We start from the raw sequence: 13,806 nt of genomic DNA on the forward strand, positions 1-13,806 counted from the left end.
TTTAGAGCACTTATTCTTTTTATGCTTGATCCAAAGCATCCACTGGAGTCCAAATGAAAGTTTCCATTTCTTTAGGTTTTAGTTCAATACCTTTGCCAATAGTCATTTAGTCACAGGCTGACTACTAGCATATGGAATCAAAACAAATCTTACAACGAGATGGTAAACAGTGTTTGTGGACAGCAGGGGCCCAGCATGAACTTTCACGCTGGAGAAAGAGGCTCTCTAGGTCACTCCCAAGGTACTTTGGCAGGATAAAGAGTAGTACCATGAGTGCTCAAATGTTGTGTTGTCCATCTGGTACAATTTGGCCAAACAGATTGATTCTTCAATGACTTCCCCCTAACAAACCCTGATTCTGGTTTTTTTTTGGTTTTTTTTGTTTTTTTTTTTCTGGACCTATGCAGATTGTTAGAGCTTAAACATGTAGTCTCTGAAAAACAGAAACCTGCAGGCAGGTTTTGTTATAGCCATTTAAATGGATTAACTCTAATACAGACAAAGTTGGTTGCTCTATTTATTTCCCCCTGCCCTGTTTCATGCATATTATCTTATTTCCTGCAATCCCAGTGGCATAGAAATCAAGCATCTCCTCATTAAAATTCAGAACTAATAATTTTGGCATCCTCTGTGCAATAAGCAACTTTGTTTCAGATTGCACATAGCCTACATTTTGTACCATAGACAGCTTTACAGAGTAAAGCAAGATATATAGTGGCCAAATAAAAGATGAAAGGAGCAGGTTAAACCTTTCAGGCACAGGGGTTTTTTTGGCTAGAAGGTCTGCCAGGCCTACATTGTCCTTCTGGTCATTATTAGAACAGAATTTTTAGGTTTAGAGTTCTTATAAGACTTTCCCTGATACTAACAGTATACACACAATTGAGATCTTGATTTTTGTGTAAAATGGCTAACTAGTACTGTTCAGGTCTTTAGAAATGGTCCTTAATATTTGTAAATTTGCAGGTTAGAAAGGAAACAAGACTCAGGTGGCCCTGATCATGAGATGAATCAATTAACCTTGGGTACATTTAAGGGGAGAGAGAAATTGCTATTGAATTAAGTGTGTTTTGGAGGAAAAGTTGGTTTTCTTTGGTTTTTATATTAGGGTTTTTTTCTCCCCATGTTGCTGGTTGTTCTGCAAATGAAGCTTTTCACACTGCTCCTGACTTACTGCATTACTGAGGATAGGCTTGGACGACAAACAGGTTTGTTAATTGTTTTTCATTTTTAAAATTTTTTTTGGTCTGCACTATGGTTTCTGTCTGTGTGTGCGTTTCCATGTAAATTGTTCATTCCAGTTCTTCCTTTGCATGGAGCAAAAACAAGTACCTGAATGGTCTCTGAGAGTACTCAGGAACAGCCTTCCTGTCCTGTAACTGGATGGAATGTTGACATCTGTGTGCAGAAAATCATGGTATCAGAGGCATCTGTAAGCTATAGTCAGCTCTTGCTGGTTAGAGTGCTGTTTTGCAAGTTCTCCTAAGCTTAAATCTCTTGAATGTTTGAATGAGGAAATCATGTGACAGAAATAGATACATTTAATCTTTTTTTTTTTTTTTTCTGTTTTCAAGCTGTGGACATCATGATTCCTTCTTACCTGGTTCTTAGATGTTGTCCCTCATCTGTGAAGTTGCTCTCTGTAAACCACTTTGGCTATCTGCAGCACTTGATATGGCTGCTCCTGACATTGTTTTTAGCACTAAATTATCTATGACAAGCTATCCAGTAAGTAGTTATCATATTATGTGTTAAGTTTTTCTTTGTTTTTATGGGTAATGTGGACTGCTCCTTCAAATGCAGCTTCCAGCTTTTTGATTGACTCTCCAGTTTGTCGGGTCCCATGTGATTCTCCAGATGCAGTTGTGCAATCAGTCACTGTTATCAGCTCCAGATTAGCAGGGAGATTGGTTTGCATTCATCAGAAGTATTCTTGGCATTTACCAACTTGTGTTTCAGAATGTGGATTATCGGTTATCCATGTGTCTTCCCTTGTGACATACAAATGTAAACTTCAGTGCTGATAGCCTCTTGTAGGTGTGGCCCAACAATCGCAGGCTCCTGCCTTGCATATTCTTTGTCATAGAGTTTCATTCTTGTTTACCTGCACCTAGAATTTTACCCTCACCATAGTCCACTTTCTCAGTCCCTTGTTTATATTTTAAGGTGAAGAATACCTTCAGCTGGGGAAAAACAATGGTTTCTACTTTGGGTTTTATTAATAAGTCGTTAGGAGGATTGAAGAGGATGTAACACCACTGAAAACAGACTCTCTGAAATAAAACTAGTTTCTGCAAACCAATGTACATTCCCTTTTGTAGAATGTTGGCTGGTTGAAGTTTGTCTCTGGGTTTTCATGGTTATTTCTCCTCATGCGGAGTAATTTGTAGGATGTGAAAAAATCCAGAGTGGTTATTGTTTTATACCTATGAACATACATTATCACTTGAAATGACACTGAACCTGTGGTCCTTCGCTTTTCAGTACTGAGATCTGGATGATTTTAATTTTGGGCAACTCTTGGAAGACAATATAAAAATGTGTTGTGGTGTGACTGTAGGTGGCAATTACATCAGCTGTGTAGGTCTTCAATGCTTATTTTAAAAGGTACTCATAACATCTTTCTTTAGAGCTTACCTTCACAGACTGGGATGTTTATGCTGCAAGCCAGCTATAGGAAATCGTGTGTAGCCCGAACTTCATTAGGCATCACCAGCAATATATAATCGGAGTGGCAGTAGATGTATAAATGGACTTGATATTATGGTATCCAGATTTCACTTTAGCAACTATCCTGAAAAAGCTATTGACCCGGATAGCTAGTATTTGATTAAAGAGATGTGCATAAACCATGTAAGCAAACCTATCTCTTTCAAAACAAATTTACTGCTTAAACAGGAATGAGTCTCTCTGGGTGATACTGCTTTCTTTAGACCTTTTAGCTGAGAGGATCTCTTCAAAACTTAATTCATTTGCAAGTACACATGAGTTGATCCAGTCATATATAAAGCTGCAAGATGTGCAGTCTCAGAATCTGTGCAGTCTGAAATACAGCTCAAAAAGTTTCTAAAAGTACTGGAACATCCTTAAATGACTGATGCAATAGAAACATGGACTGTTCACTGGCCGAACACGTTTTCCCAAGAAGAGAGTGTGGGATCAGACCCCTTCCCTCCTACACAATGACATACCACAGTGCCAAAGCAGACAGATTTCACCTGGTTTGCAGGGCAGTTGGTTTGTGGAGAACAGCTTTGGTTTACTGTAGCTGCTCTCTGCTTCACACACTCTGTGTAAGACTTGATTAGCTCCCACTCAAAAGCTGTTATTTTTCTCCTGTTACACATGCTGTCCAAGAAAAAAGCTGTGTGTTACAGCTACATGTGATCCCATCTTCTCATGATGACCTTTTCTTAAGTATTTTAAAGTAAGACCTCTGACTGAGAAAAAAAAACTAGATGTCACTTTGAGAGTGGGTAAAAAAAAAAAACTGTAGGCAGGTATCTTTGAATTAGAAACACAACAGGTTGGGCCTGAGTCTCCAGTTCCCCAGCAAAGCACGGGGCAATCAGTAGGGTAACATAAAGAAAATGCCGGACTTCCAGTGCCAAAGAAAATGTCTCTTTTGCCACTATTATCAGCATGAGTCTCCTTTTCCTAGGCAGTAAAGATGTGGATCTGAGCTTTGGTAATAACACTAAATACGGCAAGTCTTAAACAGATTGAATTAATAGGAATCCAATGTTCCAAACAGATCTCACTTTAACATTCATCTTGCATTTTCTCATAATTTAATTCCGTTATTTCTAGTGATAGCTCTTCCCTAGAACTGGGATGTCTTTTCAACTGACTTGAGGCAGAGTGGAATCTCTGGTCTGTTGCTATAGTAGAATGTACTGGTTTTTAAACTAGCTGGTATTCTGTTTGTAGCTTCCACAGCTTTTAATGAGAGAGGAAAAATTACCCTTATCTGCATTGATAAGGACCTCCTTGGAAGGTCACAGCATTTGTGAAGTACTCTAACCATGGAGTAGTGCTCAGTGACCACCTAGGTTAATTGACTCAGTGAAACAGCCCCAATTTCTACTTGCTTTCAAATATAGTTATCTTTGCAGTAACTTCAAATATTCCCAAAGTTAGGCAGTATGATTCAATCTGTTAAATATTATAGCATTGCCTCGAAGAATTGGCTTCCTTTCCTTCCCAAGGCACACTTCTTCCAATTCTGAAGGGAAATGGTGCTAATTAGCTGTATTATGAAGATATGACATCTTAATTCACTCTAGTACCTTCCTTTTAGGAGAGCTAGCTAATTGCAGGACCAGAGCTCTTAAAAATAACTGTATTAGTTATAGACAGTGAACAATCATCCTGGTTAACAGCTTGGCTCATGTGCACTGCCAAGAAATCCCAGGCTAGACAATGAACTTATGTTTGTCAGCTTTCATTTGATTTCACCAAATGACATCACAATGGTGTCTGTAATACAACTAATGCAATGTGGTATAGGGTCTGTCTGCACAATACGGATACAGCTGAAGCAGTTTTAAATAGCAGTAGACTACCTACAGAACCATGGACTTCAGCATGAATTGATTTCACCAGACTCTGCAAGTGGTTTTGCTTCTCAGCGCTCTGCTGCAGGTATCCAGATTTTTCCACTAGCACCCATGTTCACTTGGATATCACAGAATCATCAAGGTTGGAACAGATCTTCAAGATCATCTAGTCCAACCATCAATGTAGCACCATCATAGTCACTCCTAAACAAAGTGGATGTGTGTGTCTATTAGCCTCAGCAGAGACTGCAAAGCACATTCAGATCAAGGATTTTTGATGATTATACTCAAAGGAGTCCTGCTTGAGGGAAGGATTTTCTATTTTACTTCACAGAGTGCTCACTCTTTATCAGCTTCTGGTACATCCAGACAGAAGTGAGGGAGTTTGTACAATTAGCCCCCAGATCTGAAAATGCAGTAGCAAAGAGATAAAAACCTGCATATTTTCCCTCTTCTGTGTCTGCTGCCACAGAGAGCCTGTCTGAGGTTTATGCAGGTCTGGATCAGCAGATCAATACTTCAAAGACTTTGGAATGAAAAGTCAGTCCCAGAGCTGTGTAGGCATCCAAATGACTTGCAGCCTCTGTATGGCTTCTAAAACACTAGTTTTTTCATCCCTGATCACTTCCAAGCTGTGATACATTAGGGAAGAAAATATCTTCCCAGCTCCTTTAAAGACTCTCTGCTTTACTGTGATCTATATACCTGCCAATACCAACAACAAAATTAGTCATCTTTTTAATGCTTCTTAAATCTATGTATTTATATATATAAATACCAGGGTTTGAAGGTTTGCTTTGAGACCAGAAATAGAATTCCCACTTCTCATGTCTGTGTTTCTGAATGTTTATCCTTTATTATGCTTGTCTACATCACCCATCTTGAGAGGAAACACAAGGTATCTATCTTTAACAACATGCACAAACCCCAGGAATAAGAAAAATAGTTGTGACTAGTTCATCTTTTTCAACAGAAGAGTCTAACAAGGAGATGGGAACTTTTTTTTCCTACTACTTATACATGGCTTTGATTATAAGAATAAGAATGCCATTTCAGCCAAACCTTGTCCGTAAACCTGATAGAAAGGAAAATGTGGTTTCTAATCTGCAATAACTGAGCCAAAAGCAAAATCCTGGCATACAGGCAAAATTTGCAGTTGTGTTCCCCATCAGCTGGTGAGTGTGAATGTTCCATGGGTGGAACACATGGGACTATAAGAGGCGCAGTGGGAATGGGACATGCAAGGATATATTATCAATATTGGCTGCTATCTCCCCTTTCCAGCAACAGAAACTGCTGAGATCTGAAGAGCTGTACCTTCATGCTTTTGCTTAATGCTGTGTATGCTTCAATTCCACTGTCACTGTGCTATTTGCTGCAATTTGGAGATGGGCAACTTGCTCAGAATGACAGCTGGAAAGCCCATCTTGCCACAAGCTCTTCTTCCTCTTCAGTGCAGTAAGATGACTGCTCAAGCACAAACAGGCTCAACCTTTTGGCACCTGTCAAGAACATTAAAGGTCACTTAATACAGTAGTTTTCAATGCATTTTCTGCTGAGTTGGAAGTAGTTCCAGCACAGGGCATTGTAAGTCACCTTAGTACAGGTATTTTCTGATATGTTCTGCTTCAGAGCATTGCACTGCTTTTGTATGTTCCTTACTGAAGCACTACACTCAGCAATATTGAAAAATGGGCCAGGGAGCTGCACTTAAAAGAAGGCTTCACAGTAAGATCTTCCCCAGACCAGCCAACACATCTCACTCCAGAACCTTTTTGCCCTCTAACATTTCCTCTGTTCTTCATCAGACTTCTCTGTCCTTGTGTCTTGTAAAACCCCCCTAGTGTCCACATTCCAGTGGAGTTCCCTGGTTTTCATGATTGCATCCATAGGTTACTGGTGGGTGATCTGTGTCCTGCAGACTTTGAAATCTCACTCCTGCTACGTCTCTTTCATGTGACACCTGGGACATGCAATGTTGCATAAATTTGTGCCAAAATTATTATGTTCTTACTACCTTCCATTAATGTTCATAACTAGCGGATGGATTACAGAAAAACTTGCATAAAAGGGCAGATAAATCAGATAAATAGACTCCATAAAGGAAGAAGATGTTGAGGGAAGACATGTCTATATCTTAGGCTGGTGGACACTCACTGACTGACCACATTCATCTTTCCACTTTGGAAATCACATGAGCAAAACAAACTGCAAGACCACATAAATCATTAAGCAAAATGAATGACTTTCAGTTCTGTATTTAAATGTCAACCTTTTTCCTAATGTAGCAACAAGGCTTCATACATACAGATTGCAAGTTAGAGAGGCTGTTGATGTTACGTACCTTTGTCATATGGTAAAATATGTGAGAGAACAGGATCATATTCCTGAATGAGTAAAGGCAGAGCGTGTCCTACAGCACCATCTAGCAGGCTAATTTAGAAGTGGTCCATATCCCTGGATCCATGACTACAACAATGAGTATGTGCATCAAAACCAGGGTGCACTTCAGTCTTGTTTCACCTTCCTTGGTGTAAGAGCTGCTTCTTGAAACCAGAACCGTGCCAGCATGGTGATTAGTAAAGCTAGGGTGTCTGCTTTTCCCAGTCATATTAATTCTAAATCTCTTAAGAGAAACCATAGTAAGAATGCAATGCCAGATTTTTGAGGTTTAGTGTAAGAAATCCTTGTTTTCTAGATCTCTCCACCTGGTACAGAAGCACCTCTCCAAGTCAGATTTCACAAACCCACCCAACCTTCTCTCCGTATTCACCAGCAGGATAACTAAGTCTTAGTGTGATGAGGGATTTTAAAAGCCTGAGAGTCTCTGTGTGTTTCAGTTAGTGTGCGTCTGTTGTCCATCATCACCTACATACACGTTTTCTTTGTACATCTGCATGAAGTATGAATACCAATGCTGACCTACAAATTTTAAGTTTCAGCAGATAATGAAGCTCCATGCTGAGGCTGCAGAATAAAAACTGTGACAGCTCTCTGCTGATATAAAGAGGGAGATGAATTTTTGGGGGTTGTTTGTTTGTTTGTTTTGGGTTTTTTGTTTTTTTTTTTTTTTTCTGGCTGCCTCATACCTTGTTAGAGCCTTGGCACTTCTCAGAGTTTTCAATGGTCTCATTCTGCTTAATAACCTAGCAGAAAATCATGCCTTTTTGTCTGTTGCTATGTTTTCTGCTAATAGTGACATAAATGTGGTGCTTAAGAGGGCCTGATGGGAGACAGAGCTGGCAAAAAGTGGCTCAGAGAGGGCCAGGTGAAAAAGGTGGGATCTTCACTCTGACTTCTCCCTTTGGGTGGCAGCAAACTTTTCATCTGCTTTGCCATACTGCATAAAACCATAACCTAATGGTAGAACTGTGCCCTGTCATGAAGGAGTGTGTTTTCTTAGCAGTTAGCAATCTGTTTATTGGAAGTTAAACCCAAGGTTGTCATTACCAGCTTCTGTTCACAACAGGCTATGCCTAGCCAGGCCTATTTAGCACTAGCATTTCTAAAAATCATATCATCTAGTAGGAAAAATATAGGATAAATTTCTTCATTAGGATACTTTCATGAAAGTCCTAAAAATCCCCGTGAATTTGAAAGAGAACTCCTAAGTAGTTAGTTTATGATCTTAATCCTTTCATGTGAACTCAAGTGTCATGCTAAAATGTCTGGAAACTAAACCTTTACTGGTAAGAAATACTTCAATCAGGGGCTGCTGCAAAGAAAGCAAGATCTGTCAAAATTAATTATAAGCAAAAAGTAAGAACAGCTTGCTTTTATTTCTATTCTGTTGCCTCTCAACACACTACCCAGCATAGTTTCCATTTGGATAGTGAAAAATTATTACATTATGACTGCCTGGTGCAAAGGGACACTTTAAAACAATCATCTAGCATCAGTGCAAACTGCCTATAAGTGAGACAAACCCAACCTTTTACTATCCCCTACACAAATAAAATCCTAATCTGGCCAAAAGCTTTTCAGTATTCTTGCTTTGCAAGGACTGCACATCCCAGGGGCAGGGCTGGACTTCCCAGAGCTCTGCCCTCGGACGCCAGGGCTTCCAAAGGGTGCTGCTCTGCCACACACCTCCTCGGCATTCCACACGTCTTTCCAGGGCCTTCGGAGTGCCCAGCCTGTAGATCAAATCCACAGGGGCTTATGGAGAAACCACACTGGCCATCTGCTTTCAGCAAACAATAACTGTAAAGCAAGTTAAAAAAATCCCTATGTTATTTTCCCATTAGGAATGACAGAAAAATCAAATCCTACACGAGGGATGACAGCTCTGCCACTTGCTGCCTTAGCGGCAAGCATTCCTGCCCTGCAGTGGAGAGAGCTGAATTAATAATACAGATGTACAGTATTCTGCAGGAAGAACGCTGGGAGTTAGAGCACAGAACACCAGCGCACAGCATTAAGTCACAAGGCGGGCAGAGAGCGGCAGCCGCCGCCTCATGCTGCGGCTGCCCTTTGAGGGCTAGGGGTGGCTGTCTCTTGCTCTGCGCCTGCAGGGGCGGCGGGTCGGATCCTCCCATCGGTCCGCTCCCCCCAGGCCAGGTTCAGTGGGTCGGATCTTCCCCTCGGTCCGTTCGCCTGAGGCCAGGTCCAGCCTGTGTCACTGCAGCCACACTGGGGCCGATCAGAGGGGAACCGGGCCCCGCCCGCCATGGCTCCTCCGCCCGGCCCCGCACCGCCCCTTCCGCCCGCAGCCCCGCCTCGGCCCGGGACCGCGGTAGGTGCTGGGCGGCCGCGGTGCGGGGGGTGCCGGGCGGTTCCCGCAGGGGGCCCCGCGGTTGTGGATTTCTGCCACCCTCCTCTTTTATGTTTTTAATTTTCGTGACAGCCGGAGCCCTGGAGGCGGGTCTGGCCCGCGCCCCGTTTCCTGATTGATTGTGCTTTAAGCTGGGCTTTCCCCCTCGACTACATGCGATTTTAAAGCAATAAATTCAGTAATACACACGTGTTATGGCCAAACCTGTCCAGATATCCCCCATCTGAACTTTAGCTGTTAAAGATCTCGGAGTTCAGTGAGAACTAAGTGCCCATGACACCACAGAGCTATTTCAGCGTGTGGGGAGGCCGCCGTGTAAGCGTAGTGGTGGCTTCATGGTTACTAAACGATTAAATTTGCAGGATACGGGCCATATGAATTGCCTTGCAGTTTCCGGTTGCTTTCCTCATACATAAATTGCACAAAGTTTATGAATAAAAACAAAGATGCCATGCACCGTTAGGGTTGCAGTGGGATATCTGCAGGAGCTGAGCATCTGCACTGACTCCTGGGGAAGGTTTGAAAGCATGAACGCTAAAATGTATTGTGGGCAGTTTTCCTTTTATTTTCCTGAGTGTTGACTGTTGTGAGAAAACAAATGCTCTGTGACATTTCCTGCTTACTTTTGCATTCGATGTGCACAATCACGTTTGATCATGCAAGGAAGGCGTTTTCATTAGGTAATGCAAGAAAGGAGAGCAGAGTTTTGAGTGTGGTCTGTCCTTCCCCACGCGGGTGTGGATGTAAGCTGAAGAGGGACTCTTTTTCCTTGCAGCATTTCTAATCTTAAAACTATGTTAGCCAGCTCTAGTGAGAGGGCATTCTCTGACAGGAGAAACCTGTAAAGTCCCTGCCTCAGTTTCACAGGAGGATCAAGTGATAGGCTCCCTACAATCATCCCCTTGGAAGTGCTTCCCCCTGCACTGTAAATGACATGACCTTTTCAATCAGATCCAGACTACCAGATTTGCCAGGAGGTCATAAACTTCAAAATGGTCATTTGATTTTAAGTATTACCACTTTCTGGTTTTTAGTTCTATTACCAAGGAGGTTTTCTCCTGAAATTTGGTTTCATCCAAGGTCTTGGCTCTTTAGTGTGTTTTTCTTAAATAATATTGTCAAAAAACTCACCACCTCTGTCTTCAGCAGAATGTAATACCAATAGTTATTGCATGAAGAAATACATATTAAATTACTGTATGATTGCATACATCGTTGTTTTTATTAAGCACTCAGTGTGTGTTCAGTGCAGCATAAATATTAAACAAGATTATTCTTCCCCTGGTGAGTTTACAGTCTGAAAGATCTTCATAGGAAGGAGTAGTAATAACATTATTAAAACACCACCTTTAAATTAATCTCTTTTTGTTTCCCTGTGGTTAACACTCATTTGCTGTTGATCATGACTGGTGTATCCTGGCATGTCCTGTAGTGCTGTTTGATGATGTTACAGACCCCAGTTATCCACTCTAATGCTCTGTGAGAAGTTCTTGTTCAGAACACATGGAAGGAGAGCATATGTCCCTGCTTCAGCTGCTGCCATACAGAGCCCAGCAGCATAGCTGAGACCCACCTTTGATGGTACTCCACGCTACGACTTTGGTTGTTGTATCAAAGCACAATTCCCTTCTGCACCTCGTCTTCCTGTGAGGACAGCTGGAAACACTCATGTCTTTAACAGCTGCAGCAAGATTCTATGAAGCTCCTGTGTTAAAGCCCTGAGAGAAGAGACTCTGCAAATGGAAAGAGTGGCATCCAGTTTTCACTGATTTCTGCTGGATTTAGGTGCCTAATTCACTTTTATACCTTCATAGTAGCATCACTCTAGGTGGGAATTTTGTACCAAATAGAATTTATTTTAAGAAGAAATTGGATGTAATATGGCTTGGATCATAAAAAGAACTGATGCTTCCCAAGGGAAGCACGACTCTTGAACTGAATGAGTTGAAAGTTTTTAAGTTCCTTTGCTTATTTAAAGAGTCATAACATAGTCATAGGCCCTGAAACAATTTCTGTTCCAGTTTCTGCTCTAGATTGAACATAGTATTTGTCAAAGAAATTAGTTCAGAGTCAAATTTTTAAAAGTAGCTGCTGAAAGCAGCTGCTTTCTGAAAATAGCTTTTTGCTGGGTAAGCTAGAACCACTGCCTGGAAGTTGAAATCTGAAAGAAAAGGGAAAATAATGTATAAAAAACACATACTGTTTTTTGTTTTTTTTTTTTTTTTTAATACTGAGTTTGACTATCCATCAGAACAAACTCCTAAAGGAAAATTCTGTCTTCTGAAATGTTTCAAATCAAAATGCAATCCTGTTTTGAAAGTTGTAGTCAGACTCAGCTTATTGAATTTAGTATTCAGGTTACTGATTAAAATTTTTGCAGCTGTACTCTAGAGGAGGTTGGCACAGACTGATCTAATTATTGGCTCTTTCTGACCTCAATACCTCTAGACGGTTTAGTGGAAGGCAGGAGTGGGATTGTGCTAGCAAGGATTAGACAAGTATGTTGGGTAAAGACAGGGTGTGTATTGATTGCTGGGGGAGGAGGAAGTGTGGTGGCTTTAGTATTGTCTTTATTGTGGTAAATTGATTTACTGGAGGAAAGGGAGAAGTTAATTCTTCATATCAATCTTCCTGTGTTGCAAGGCCCAAAAATTGTTGCGTACCTCTTCCTCTTGTAAAGATGCTTTGTGTTTTGTTAATGTAAAAAATTGTTTCTTTGGTTATTGTGCTCTGCTTCCTTTAATGTTTTCTTCTCTGGTTGTTTGGGGTTTTTTAGTGCTAGGGAGATGACAAACCTATCTATGCACACTTTAATTCCTGATTTTGTGTTACAAACAGGTTAGGTTGTGACTATGGCAGTGCTGTTCCTGCGGAAGGCATCTGTGTGGTTAAAGAAGCACAAGATCACTGTGTTGGCTGTTTCTTGCATGGGACTGCTTGGCACTAACCTTTCCTATCATGTGTTTCCTGAGCAGACATTCAAACTGCTGCACGAGTGCTGGTCAGCGGGGCAGCCAGCTGAGCTTTCAGAAAAGCTCTGTGGTGTGTTTCAGGATGTCCTTCAAGATACTGGTGTGAAGTCCACTGGCTCCTACAGAGCCTTTGCAGCTTCTGGCTTCCAACCTGTGAGCGCTGGCATTCCCTGGCTGCCTGCAGGCTGTTTGGTGGGCATCCCGCCTAACTTTGATAGCACAGCCAAGGATAAGAAAGGAATAGTTAACCATATTGTTGTAATAAATGGCAAGGAAGTAGACTGGGAGAGCAGTGAAGGCGTGGCTTTGAAGGAAGCTCTCACATTTTCCCTTAAAGCTCAGAAGTTTGCCATTGCCAGAGAAGTTGTGTACTTGCAGAATGGCAGCCCTTTAGCAAGTGCAGTTGTGGCTCCGACTTGCTTGGCTGGGACGTTTGTCTGTGGGAGAGCTCTAAAGCTGCTTCTGGGGTTATCCACCGGCCCCGTGATCCTCCGCGGCCTCTGTAACCTTGTCACTGCCATGGGAGGACTGCTCTGCTACTATGTCTCTTCTGATGCCATCACCTATCACCTGGACTGCGGGGCCGACACGAAGGCAGCCAGGCTTTCCGAGGACTATGCCAGAGGTGGCCTTGAATTTTATGATAAAATCTTGTCCCGCAACAGGATTTTTCGTGGCCTGATGGGCAAACAAGGGATGAAAATGTATGCCCCGAGTGGTAACCTTTTCCCAAGGCACTGGTTCAGAATAAAGTATACCCCATACACTTACCGGAGAACTTTGATTCTTAATATTTTAAGAGAGCTCCAGGCATCTGATGGGAGTGCTTGAATTTTAAACTTGTGAATTATGTATTGTGGAACACCGCTGTGCTGCTTTTTTCTTTTTTTTCCTTCTGTATCTTCAAGAGAATTTTGGGGTTTATTTTTGCATATAGTTCGGGAAGAGTTATTGCACATTTCTTGAATAAAGAATTCTCTCTTAAAATATTAAAGACTTGCTTCCAAAGTGCTCAGTTCTATGTGCATCTCAAATCACAAGACTGCTGAGAAGGGAAACTTTTCAGACACTGATCTGGAAGTTCTGCTGTGCTGCTTTGCCTTCCTGCCATTTCAGTCTGGCAAACTGGGAGGGGCAGGTCCAGCAGAGAGTTTTGGGATCATTATTATTTTAACTGGGGTGTTTTCCCTTTCTCCTATGGAACAACTCAGATAATTTAAAAAATGGGCACCCTGTATTGTGTGGTTACACAAATATCAAGACACAGTGTTTCTGTTCTGTGTAAGTTCTTGTGCTGTGTATATTCTTATGCTGCAATCACCATTCTTCAGTAGGAGGCATTAGTTATGCTGCAGTTCCTACCAGTACAGACAGATTATTACCAGCACCTGCATAATTTGCTTAAGTCTAGTTCTACTCTCTCTAATACATGGTGACTGCAGTGTCACCGTGAATGTTTCCCAGGAGTGGTAGTATATAACAGGACTGTCCTGCATTGGTT

The 13,806-nt window shown here is 41.6% G+C and overlaps 1 protein-coding gene across 2 annotated transcripts; it reads left to right on the forward strand.

The window, feature by feature from the left end:
• Positions 1–8,912: 8,912 nt before the first annotated feature.
• Positions 8,913–13,299, forward strand: TMEM177 (transmembrane protein 177). Of its 2 annotated transcripts, none has more exons than XM_053948374.1 (3): positions 8,913–9,294; positions 11,015–11,118; positions 12,172–13,299. In XM_053948374.1, exon 3 carries the CDS (start codon positions 12,186–12,188, stop codon positions 13,134–13,136), a length of 951 nt encoding a protein of 316 aa, XP_053804349.1. In that variant the 5' UTR covers positions 8,913–9,294; positions 11,015–11,118; positions 12,172–12,185; the 3' UTR covers positions 13,137–13,299. The 2 variants fall into 2 exon arrangements, with proteins under 2 accessions (XP_053804349.1, XP_053804350.1); XM_053948375.1 differs by having other exon boundaries at positions 9,284–9,294; positions 10,787–11,118.
• The last annotated feature ends 507 nt before the right edge of the window (positions 13,300–13,806 follow it).

The sequence above is a fragment of the Vidua chalybeata genome, chromosome 7 (assembly GCF_026979565.1).
Source record: "Vidua chalybeata isolate OUT-0048 chromosome 7, bVidCha1 merged haplotype, whole genome shotgun sequence".
NCBI classification, from domain to species: Eukaryota; Metazoa; Chordata; class Aves; order Passeriformes; family Viduidae; genus Vidua; species Vidua chalybeata.